The sequence below is a fragment of the Nansenia antarctica genome, assembly GCF_963989245.1.
Source record: "Nansenia antarctica genome assembly, chromosome: 12".
Lineage (NCBI taxonomy): Eukaryota > Metazoa > Chordata > Actinopteri > Argentiniformes > Microstomatidae > Nansenia > Nansenia antarctica.
Genome location: NC_137682.1, coordinates 20137283 through 20149213, shown reverse-complemented (window position 1 = coordinate 20149213; position 11931 = coordinate 20137283). Strand labels below are relative to the sequence as shown.

The following is an 11931-nucleotide window of genomic DNA, read 5'->3' as shown; positions in this document are numbered from 1 at the left end:
TTCAAAAGTACAAAAATAAATTACTTGTAATAAAATCATGGTTTCATGGCATTTGTTATAAAGTCCATTAGACTTCTTTATGTACTGTATACATCTTAACAAGATTTTTTTTTTCAAAACAATTTACAATTACTGGAGTGGTAAGACACAGGGAAACAAAAATAAAGGATTTATGCCAAATAAAGGCCACAAAGCTTGAAAGGAATACAAGGAGTAAAAACAATAAAAGAGCAAAAAATATATATATATTGGCAAGAAATGACTTGATACACTCTCAGAATAAATTGTTGAAAAGGGTTCTTCGGCATGGACCTTTTGGGTTCCGTGTAGAACCTGTTTGAGTTCTGTGTAGAACCCTTTCCACTAAGGGTTCCTCAAATGGTTCAACCACAGGGACCATAGGGGGAACCTTCTATTTCTAAGAGTGGAATGCGATGATGATGATGATGATGATGATGATGATGATGATGATGATGATGATGATGACGATACATTGATGCAGAGATACTCAATTTAGAAGGAAATGCACATTCAGACCCAGTGTTAGTTACTGTGCATTTCTTGGAAACAATTCCAGTGGTATAATTACTCTTTGGATTTACAGTATACAGATTCATACTGGGCAGACTGTTAGCAATGCTTTTCTTATTTGTGAAAGGTATGTGCTTTAAACTGTTTGTCAATGTAAATATCAAGGAATGAATGTTTTGGTTAAAGGAGAAAACACCAGAGAACATTGTTTCAATAACTTCTTCTTCTACAGTAAGGTGTGAACAAGTTATGGGAAGAAAAAGCTAAATCATGCTTATTAACAAAATGATTATTATTATTATCTGATGACTTATGTGATGTAACATTTGACTCCTGATAAAAACAACAAAAAACACATTGAACAGCAGCTTCTGTAGGTGCTCTGCAATTCCTCATTTCATTGGTGAGAAAAGAACAGTACAAAACATAGTTCAGCCTCTTTTTGGGACATGTAATCGCACACAAGATTTCACATGGTTTTCACATCCTCATTGTACATAATTCAAACACCTACAACACTCTTGCAAACAGTTAGAAAAAGACCAACAGAGTTTTTTTTCTTCTGTACAATGACTTGAAGTGATAGAATTATTTTGGAGTTTAGACAGTGAATCGTCTCGCGAGGAGTGTTCGTTCGCAGATATTAAGGCAGAGACATGTCCATCTATCAACCCACCCTGATGTGGGTTTGGGGTGGTGGTGGTGGGTGTATGGGTGAGGCCCATGAGGTGATGAGGGGGATAACGGTAGAGGGGTGGTGTGGTCTATACCCCCAGGGAGTAGGTCTGTCCTGGGCTAGAGGAGGTTGGGGAACCAGGGGCGGTGTACAGAGGAGGTGGTCCAGAGGAGGTGGTCCAGAGGAGGTGGTGACTGACGGGGCCGTGCCTGGCTGAGGAGAGCTCTGGGTGGGGTGCACAGAGCAGGAGTCGGCCCCTCTTTAGCTGGAGCAGCTGGAGACGGACACTGGATCAAGGCACTAGAGTGGAAGGGCCCGGGGGTGTCCAGGGTCTCCTGGGAGGGCCCGCAGGGGCTCTTTGTGCTGTTGTGATGTCACTACGGCCGCAGTGCTGCTCTCACCTGCTGCTCTGAGTCCTTATCTGAACCAACACCAGAACAATAGCATTAACTAACAGTCCAATACAAATACAAATATCAAAAAGTAGCTATTCAGGTAGGAAGAGTAATAAATAGTGCACATATGATATTACATATTCTATATAACACACACTATAAGTACATAAGTACACAAGTACATATCAATATTAGTACACAAGTACATATCAATATTATGTCTAACCATGAACAACGTCAGTCCCACATTGTGCGTTTGAACTTTTTTAAAACTCTACTCTAAAAGTAGTTAGAGTGCTATCTAACCCTTTTCTACACTCAATGGCCAAGTAATGACAAGTCTTTGTCGTTTTCGGTGTTGTGGTGTGTTGTTTTTGGTCATGTTTTCCTTTTAAACTAAACTAAATGAACAAGAGGGAGTCACTGATGAGGCATTGCCGCTGGTCAAAACTACAGAAAAAGCCTGTTCATTAACATGAAAAGAGCCCTCTCTTATTGATTGAAGAAACACTGCAATTTTTCTGTAGTCTCAGTTCCCTTTCTCTGTCCTAATGGAGCCTCTCTCTTGTTGAGTTCCTCGCTACCAGATGCATTCAGTCTCACATCCATTCAATGTCCCTACCTCATCTTTCATGTTACAAAAATGAATAATGGACAAAATAGTAAGTGTGAATAACATATTTTTTTCTTTCTCTCACAGCTTCCACACATGAAGAAAGGCGATGTGTTCTGTCGAGCAAAATCACCTTGTGGCTGTACAGACGCGAGCAGCGATCGATGAGACATTGAAAAGAACAAGGTGTTTCTCTGACAGACTTTTTGACATTTGAAGAGCCTGAAAAATGTCACTTGAGGTAATGCTGCCCCCTAGGTACTAAACCCCTCAAAAAAAGTTCGGAAACATTATTTTGGTTGATTATTCCTCCCCTTTAATAATACCAATTGGTATTGTATTTTATATCGTTGGAAAGCCTGATTAGTCACCTTTACAACGAGGTACAACTTGTAAGGATCATGCATTCGTGGAATGAGCAACACAGCTAAACGTGTGGGTAGCGGCCCAAAAATATTTGACAAAATCCCCTATTCTGTTGGTATTCACTCTCGTACAATTGGTTCAATACCTTTGATTGGAGGTGCAGGTAGCTTCCTCCTCTGTTGGCGTGATGAGTCCAGGGTTTGAGGCTGTGTAGAGACAGTGTGTCAGTACAGTGGAGAGACAGTGTGTCAGTAGTGTGTAGAGACAGTGTGTCAGTACAGTGTAGAGACAGTGTGTCAGTACAGTGTGTCAGTACAGTGGAGAGACAGTGTGTCAGTACAGTGTGTCAGTACAGTGTGTCAGTACAGTGGAGAGACAGTGTGTCAGTACAGTGTAGAGACAGTGTGTCAGTACAGTGTAGAGACAGTGTGTCAGTACAGTGTGTCAGTACAGTGGAGAGACAGTGTGTCAGTACAGTGTGTCAGTACAGTGTGTCAGTACAGTGGAGAGACAGTGTGTCAGTACAGTGTAGAGACAGTGTGTCAGTACAGTGTAGAGACAGTGTGTCAGTACAGTGTCAGTACAGTGTGTCAGTACAGTGACACACTGCTTATGAGAGTGTCAACTAGATGGGAGCTAAGACATGAAGGTGACTACCTTAGGGTTTGGCTTGAACTTGGAGAAACGATTACAGGCTGTGACATTCAGACCCGCTGTTTTCAGGGACATTATCCTGGCCTCAATGTCTGATATCTAGAAGAAAAAAATAAAAGGGAGATTCTTGAATCAGAATTATTGTAGTCGATGACTACAGTCCACGTTCTATTATGCAACCTATGTAGACCTATAGGAACAGGGACAGAAAGGCAAGGCAAGTTTATTTGTACAGCACATTTCATACAACAGGGGCAATTGCTAAGTGCTTTACATATAGCCTAAATAAATACCGAAAAAGGAGAATAGTAAGAGGCAAAGGCCAAGCAAGAACAGATACATATAGATAGAAAATAAATAGATAAACATTTAACAATATAATAAGACAATGAATAAAAATATACAGATAAAAGTGTTATTACTGCAACTGTATTCAAGCGCTGCCCTTCCCGATATGGCGTGTGAGATTGCAGGTACTACGTCTGTGTTTAGCCGCTATCTTGCACGATACGGCGCGTGAGGTCGCAGTGTAAAATGACACGTTTGTTACTGCATCTGTATTCAACCTCTATCCTGGCCGATACGGTGTGTGAGATCGCAGTATAAAATGACACATTTGCGAATACATTTAGCCTATATTTACAGTGAATCTATAGCGCTTGGATTATGGATAATACAACTCATAACTGCTGCAGGTATAAGAAGTAACATAATAATAATAATAATAATAATAAGATAATAGGTAATGGATAAAAGTCATAGATAGAGTATTAGTGTTTAATCATAACTGCTTCAGAACATGAAGGTTTTTAGTTTAAAATATTTAAGCGAGTGGCCTGGGGTGGCCCAATGGTCTAGCACCGCGGTCTACAGGGCACACATATGCCCATGTCGGCATGGGTTTGAATCCGGCCCATGCCCTGCTGACATGCCCTCTCTTCCTTCCTTTCATGTCTGTCTTTACTATATCCTGTCCAATCAAATATCGAATCATATTTAAGCGAGACAAAACCAAGTTGGCCGACCACAGCAGACTGTCTGGATGACCACAGCAGACTATCTGGATGACCACAGCAGACCATCTGGACGAGAGCCTCACCTGGAGCTCTGACTGCTGCACCTGGGCGGCCGCCGTAGCCACCTGGTCCTCCAGGAACGCCAGCTCTCTGTCTGAGGTGCCGCTGCTGATGCCCCGGGCGCAGTCCTCCAGCTCCCCCAGCGCCCCCTCCAGGCCATACACCGCACCTGCAGCCAGGTACACCTGCACACAGAGGTCAGAGGTCATAGGTCAGAGGACAGGGTCAGAGACCACAGGCAGGAAGTAACTACAGTGGGGAAAATAAGTATTTCACCCCCCTGCTGATTTTGGGAGTTGACCCCCTTCCAAAGAAATTAACAGTCTATCATTTTAATGGTAGGTTCTTTTTAACAGTGAGAGACCGAATATTCTTTTTTAAATCCCAGAAAATCACATTATATGAATTTAAACAAAATATTTGTGTTTTATTAAAGTAAAATAAGTATTTCACCCCCTACCAACCAGCAAGAATTCTGGCTCCTACAGACCGGTTATGTGACCATGAGGCACACAGATTAGTCCTCTCACTTTAAGAAAGTACTCCTAATCTCAACTCGTTACCTTGTAAGGGGGTAAACTCACAAAATCAGCAGGGGGGTGAAATACTTATTTCCCCCACTGTAGATGGCCACGCTAGAAAAGACAGGACTGAAGTAGCAAGTACTCTACATGGGGTCGCTCTTAATTTAGAGTTTGAGTTAAGGTTAGAAAGTGTTAGTGTAAGGGTCAAGGCTAGAGACAGGGTGGTCAGCACTCGTATTTGTAATTTAATCCGTAATTATGAAAGTGAAAGTACTTCATCTGCTTCATGGCCAGATCGTGATGTCTCCCATCTACTATCTTTCGTCAGTCTTATCTTATCTCAAGACCACCAGAACCAAGCTCCAGACCTGGGGTGATGGGGCCTTTTCAGCCGCAACCCCGTCCCTCTGGAACGCCCTCCCCAACCACATCAGACAGGCCAACACCCTGCCAACATTTAAACAGGCCCTCAAAACCCACCTCTTCAAGCTTGCCTTCACCAGTTAACCCTCTCCCCCTCCCCTCCCCATGTGTCCCCAGCACTACCTTAATTAGGCCCCTATACTTTATTTAATTTCTTTTCTGTTTCTTTTTATTATTACTACTCGATCTCTTCAGTTTGTAAAGCGTCTTTGAGTGTCTAGAAAAGTGCTATATAAGTCTAATGTATTATTATTATCAGTACTCAAGTTGTAAAAGAAAATCAGGGGGGATGGTGGATTTTATCATATGGGGACAATTTTAGCATCCCCACAACGTCAGTGACATCAGTGTCAGTGACTTGGTAAAAATGTCATTGCATGTGTGCGTGCTCCCTCGCCCACAGTATTTTACTGAATATGCACAAAACTAAATGTTGAAATAGCAGTAATACCACGTTAATTGATAAAAATGACATTAGGGATGGAAAGGGGGGATGGCAGTTTTAGAAGAGGGATGATTTTGACCGTTTTTATTTCAGGGGGGATGCCATCCCCCCTCAACTCGAGTGCTGATTATTATTATTATTATTATTATTATCATCCTACGTTTTCCTCCATCTTGGTGAGCCGCTGGTCCAGCCTCTTGGTGTCTGAGCTGCTGGAGACGGGCGACACGCTCATGGCCTCGGAGGGCGTGTTGCTGTCCCCCCCGGCCTCCCCGATCAGCTCCTCCGTGGCGTTGAGCACCTTCAGCACCTCCGTGGTGATGCTGCACAGAGACGCCGCCGAGTACTTCTGCTCAACGCGCGCACACACACACACACACACACACACACACACACACACACACACACACACACACGCGCACACACACACACAGAACAGTGAGGGTTCATTGACACGTTTATTTTACTTTAGCTCAGATAGGAGCAGGGTGCTCATAGATTGTTTTGCCTCTTCTTGTTTTTGTAATTACTTGTAAAAGGTTTAAGGTATAAGTTCTAAAGTTAATAAATTACTTTCATTTTCAACCATTACATCAGGTTGTACGTTGCTTTCCGTTTCCCTTAGCGCGCTGGATTGTACACTGGATTGAACACTATGTTCATCCACTGAGTATTCTGATGTTGTTAGATTCTTCCTGGGCAAAGGAATAGAATTAGATTTCTACACGTGTAACACTGTGACAAGTCTCTATGGTACTGAAAAAAAACTGTACAAAAACCTTAGATCTGTTTTTCTGAAGAGAGCAGGTGAGAGGGAAGATGGAGAGAGAGTGTGTGTGTGTGTGTGTGTGTGTGTGTGTGTGTGTGTGTGTGTGTGAGAGAGAGAGATAGAGAGAGAGAGGGAGAGAGAGTGAGAGAGAGAGAGAGAGAGGGAGAGAGAGAGATGTGATTCAATAATGACTATCACCGGCTGAGGCTTTGATCTGTAGGGGCACTGATCCTCTCTCTCCCTCTGAGTCGCTATGCCCGCTTTGAAATTACTTACATTTGGAGGTGTGTGTGTGTGTGTGTGTGTGTGTGTGTGTGTGTGTGTGTGTGTGCGTGGTGGGGGCTGGCACTCCAGTAACAGAAGAGAGGAGATGAGAGAGGAGGTGAGAGGAGGGAGAAGGCAGTGTTTTAACACTCGGCTGTGACTTGAAGAAAAGAGAGTGAGAAGCAAAGACCTGAGTCACCTGTCCGGGAGGAGACAGAGAGCGTTCTTCAACGGTAGCTATTCCAATCCAGTTACAATGTGGGGTTCCTCAGGGCCGTTGCTTAGGACCTCTCCTATATTCTATATTTACAAATGATCTCCCATCAGTACTAGATAAAGCAAGAGTGGTTATGTATGCTGATGATTCCACTATGTACAGTGCAGCATTAACATAGCAAGAGCTAACGGATGTACTGAGCACTGAGCTCAGAACAGTGGCTGAGTGGGTTAGTAACAACAAACTAGTGCTGAATATCTCTAAAACAAAATGTCTGGTGTTTGGGTCTAGACATTATGCTGGTCACTAATCCTCAACTAAGCTTCTCACTCGGTGGAAAGCCAGTAGAACAAGTTAAAAAGACCAAGCTACTTGGCATTGTGCTGGATGCTTAACTCACCTGGACTGAATATATTGATAATATTGCAACACAAATGGGTAAGAGCATTGCTGTAACAAGGAAATGTTCTAAGTATGTAACACTCTGTATCAAACACTCTGAACCAAGTGATTCAAGCTTTAGTTTTGTCACACCTGGAGTACTGTCCAGTCATTTGGTCATCTGCAGCTAAGAAAGATCTGAGAAAACTCAAAATCACTCAAAACAAAGCTGATAGATTAACTCTCCACTGTACAGTACACAAATGTTTTGGAAATGCATAGAAATGTCGCATGGCATCTTGTTGAAAATAGATCTTCGTCAATCTTCACAAGGAATGTCATAAATGATGAAAAAAAAAAAAAAAGTACTTTTCTGACCAAGTAGTGTATATCAGAAATGAAAATAACTATCTGACCAGACAGGCCATTTCAGGACATCTCTTACCACCTAGACCTAGGACAAGTCTTCTCAAATCTACTGTAATTTACAGAGCCATTACAGGATGGAACTCTTTACCCAAGCATGTTAGTAAAACTCATTCTAGAGTCACTTAAGAAAACAATAAAAGAGCACTTAATACAAATAACTCTGAACGAACAGTAGATGATTTATCTCATTTGCTGATCTGTTGTATTTCATTTACTTAGTTTTTTTGTTTTCTTTTGTTATTATAATGTACCGTATTTTCCGGACTATAAGTCGCACCCGAGTATAAGTCGCAGCAGGCCAAAAATGGGTCATGAAGAGGAAAAAACCACATATAAGTCGCACTGGACTATAAGTCGCATGGTTCAAGGGAACGGGCTTGGCGGAATCAGCGGGGAAAGAAGACGCTGTTGAGCTTGACTCTAGTCTGGCACTGTGAAGAGACATGAGAGGATTTGTAAGCCCAGGAAGGACATAATTCACGTTAAAACTTCTTCTGAAAGGTTAGAAATACTTAAATTATCGAGTGTAAAGCCAGGGCTAGCTAGCGCGTTGCTAACGAAGGTTAGCAAAATGGCGTCGCGGGATTAATATCGTGTATAACGTTCATAATAGCGTGTATAACGTTCATAATATAGTGCTTAATGTCCACATTGTCGAGTGTAACGACTATTTATCGTGTATAAGGCCATGACAAAGATAGCTTGGTGAAAAACGGAAGTAGTTAGGATGAAGGGCGGCCTACAAACAATGCAACATTGAACAGCCTCTGAAAGGTAATAAATGACTTTAATATCGTGTATAACGTTCATAATATCGTGTATAAGGTCCATAATATCATGTTTAATGTCCACATTGTCGTGTTTAATGTCCACATTGTCGAGTATAATGGCTATTCTATCGCGTATGTGGCGCTAGCGGAAGTAGCAAAATAGCCTCGCGGGGGTAATTTAGCAACATAGAACAGTCTCTGGAAGGAATAAATGACTTTAATATCGTTTATAACGTCCATAACATTGTGTATAAGGTCCATAACATCATGTTTAATGTCCACATTGTCGTGTTTAATGTCCACATTGTCAAGTATAATGGCTATTCTATCGTGTATGAGGCGCTAGCGGAAGTTACTCCTTGGTTCATGTCAGTCAGAGATTACCGTATGTCAGTTCATGTCAGTCAGAGATTATGAATTATTGATATATAAGTCGCACCTGACTATAAGTCGCAGGACCAGCCAAAGTATGAAAAAAACCGCGACTTATAGTCCGGAAAATACGGTATGTGTGTATACAATTGTCTGTATGTATATAATGTTGACAATTGTTCAAGTATGATTTTTGTGTCGGACCCCAGGAAGACTAGCTAATGTCATGGCATTAGCTAATGGGGATCCTAATAAACAAACAGACAAACCTGAGATATTGACTGAGGAGGTTTGAATGGAACCTGACTAAGCGTGTCCAGTACCATCCACTACAAAGCAGCATGGCATCATCACATAGATCAAACACACACACACACACACACACACACACACACACACACACACACACACAGTTCCAACCCCTGCTGACACTTGGAGTAAAACCCTTTCAAAGTTCCAAGGACTAGATTATCTTGTGTACGATCTCTTTTGCTCCAAATCCATGTGTGTGTTAGTTGTGTTATACAGGTGCACGTCTATAAAAGAATGGGTTACATCTGTCTGAACTGAATACGGAACCATCCACATGTCCTTTGTGACTACCTATTCTGGGTTGTTGTTTTCATTACAGTTACCTGTAAGAAAGCCACAATGTAGCCACATGTATCAGATATGGTGATGTAGGGGAGAGACAGACAGCAGTGAGGAGGACTAACGGCGTGATGGACCTGATGATTAATCAGCTGAGTGGCTGAAGATGAACAAAAGGTGAATTATGTAGTAATTATGAGTTTTAGTTGTACGCCTCTGTGTGTGCCTTAGAGAGACGGAGAGCGAGAGAGTGTGTATGTGTGTGTGTTTGTGCGTGCGTGCGTGCATGCATGCATGCGTGTGCGAGTGACTGTGTTTTACAGTCTGGTGTCCTGACTGTAGGGGTAGTGGTGGCCTAGTGGATAGTGAGTTGGACTTGTGATCAGACGGCCATGAGCTCAAATCCCACCTGGGAAGACCAACAATAGTGTGCCCTTGAGTAAGGACTTGACATAGAGTAAGGCCTTGACTTAGCTCTAAATCACTAATAATAAATCTCAAATTGCAAGTCGCTTCGGATAAAAAGCAGGGTTCGACATTAACGCTTCGCAGGGTAAAAACTAGATGTGCAGGAAGAACAACGGACGGCGCAAGCTTCCAGAACAGACTAGATGATCGTGGAGTGAAGATATTATGAAAGTGTACGCTTGTCCACCTGTCTCTCGATCAGCGCGTACGCTTTAATAATATCTTCACCCCGCTATCGTCTAGTCTGGTCTGGCGCCTGCGCCGTCCGTTGTTCTTCCTGCACACCGATGCACAGATCCAGGATCCAGCAGCGTCATCGCTGTCACGCAAACAGACCCTGCGATTTTTTTACTTGCACCGGGCAATCGGGCAACCGTTAATGTGGAACCCTGAAAAGCGTCTGCTAAATGGTTCAAATGTAAATCTGTAGGACTGGGGGGCGGGGCCTGTCATAGAGACTGTAGATCTCACCTGCTGTAAGAGAGAGGAGAGCAACTGAAGTCTCTGCTGTAGCTCCAGACCATTCTGACCCCCCTGACAGACATGGAGGCAGGGAGGGACAAACAGCAGAGAGGGAGAGGTCGAGGGAGTGAAGGAGGGAGTGAGAGGGATGGGCTATGGAAGAGACAGACACATATGGATGGAGAGGAGGGACAGAGAAGGGAAGATAGAGGAGTGAATGAGAGAGAAAAAGGGATGGGAGTGAGAGAAAGATAATGTTTCACAGAGAGAAAAGATAACTCCAAAGTAGGACCTTGTTGCCATGTGTCGGAGAGAGAGAGCCAGCAGAACTAGAAGGACACGGATGCTAAGCTTCAGGTTAAGATCGAGGAGTTCATTTTCTCCCTTAATACTAGAACAGCCACGAGGGGGTGAGCTGTGAGTAAAGAAACATGTTATAACTTTGCACTCGATAACATTTCAGGACCCCCCTTTCATGACTTTTCCTAGCTATTTTGCTAGTTTTTCTGTGTAGGAGGCAGGCTAATTTACACAACGGCCAACTAGTGGTTGTTGTGTGTCAGTAGCAGCTTCCCATTGTAAAAAACGATGGTCATTTGACCCCCTGAGGCGGCTCTTATAGTAGGTAAAAAAGGCACAGCTGTTCTAGTGTTAATCTCCTCACCCACCTGCCCCTCAGACAGCACCCCCTCCAGGACAGATGGAGTAACAGCAGGCGAGGTTGGCTTGGATCCACTCCTCTTTTCCACGTGGTCTCCTTTTCTCTCAGCCTCCCTGTCCACGTCTTTCCTCTGCTGTCTTTTACTTTGCCTGCTCCCCTCTCTCTTCTCCCCTCTCTTCTCTTCTCTCTCATCTACTTTCTCTTCCGAGCTCTCTCTTCCTCCTCTTTCCAACCCCCTCCTCTTCTGGGGTCTCTCCTCCTCCTCTCTCGGCGACGTCAGGTTTTTTTCTTCCGCCAGCCACCCCCCCTCTCTCCTCTTCGGCTCTGGCCCGTTCCCTTGTTCTTCTACCTCCTCTCTCTGTTGTTCCTCACTCCCCTTCCTGCTCTCGCTCTGTCTCGGCCTCTCTCTCTCGCTTCCGTTCTGCCTCTGCTTCTCTCTCAGAAGTCGGTCGCTTCCTCGGTCGGTCGCCGCCTGCTGCTTCTCGCTGTTGCCGATTGGCTCGTCCTCAGGTGATGAGGTCATGTCCTTGCTGTTGGCCCGGCTGACTATCTGGTGGAGTTTGAAGCTGATCTCCTGTTCCAGGGTGTCTCCCCCAGAGCAGGGTCCCGAGCTGCTGGGCGACAGGGGGCCCTGAGGCCCGGTGGGGGGGGTGGCGGTGACGGGGGCCGAGGGCCTGGGGCCTGCAGAGTTAGGGGCCACCGTGTCCTGGTACTCGGGCTCAGGGGTCATGGGGTCAGAGGTGGAGGCCTCGGGCATGGAGGGCACAGTGTTAGTGTCAGCGTCTGGCTTCTCCTCGCTCATGCCCCGCTTCACCAGGGCGCTCAGCAGGACGCTGCTGTTCTC

General features: G+C 44.2%; 1 protein-coding gene across 1 annotated transcript in view; it reads right to left on the bottom strand.

The window, feature by feature from the left end:
* Nucleotides 1-1584: 1584 nt before the first annotated feature.
* The window catches only part of myripb (myosin VIIA and Rab interacting protein b), a gene marked incomplete at both ends in the record, with an annotated part of 123247 nt that continues 112900 nt past the window's right edge, over nucleotides 1585-11931 (bottom strand). Inside the window, 7 exons of the mRNA XM_080543620.1 lie at nucleotides 1585-1628; nucleotides 2727-2787; nucleotides 3239-3334; nucleotides 4335-4496; nucleotides 5864-6052; nucleotides 10436-10498; nucleotides 11095-11931. Of these exons, the coding sequence (XP_080399746.1) occupies nucleotides 1585-1628; nucleotides 2727-2787; nucleotides 3239-3334; nucleotides 4335-4496; nucleotides 5864-6052; nucleotides 10436-10498; nucleotides 11095-11931 (1452 nt within the window). The remainder of the gene's footprint in view (nucleotides 1629-2726; nucleotides 2788-3238; nucleotides 3335-4334; nucleotides 4497-5863; nucleotides 6053-10435; nucleotides 10499-11094) is intronic.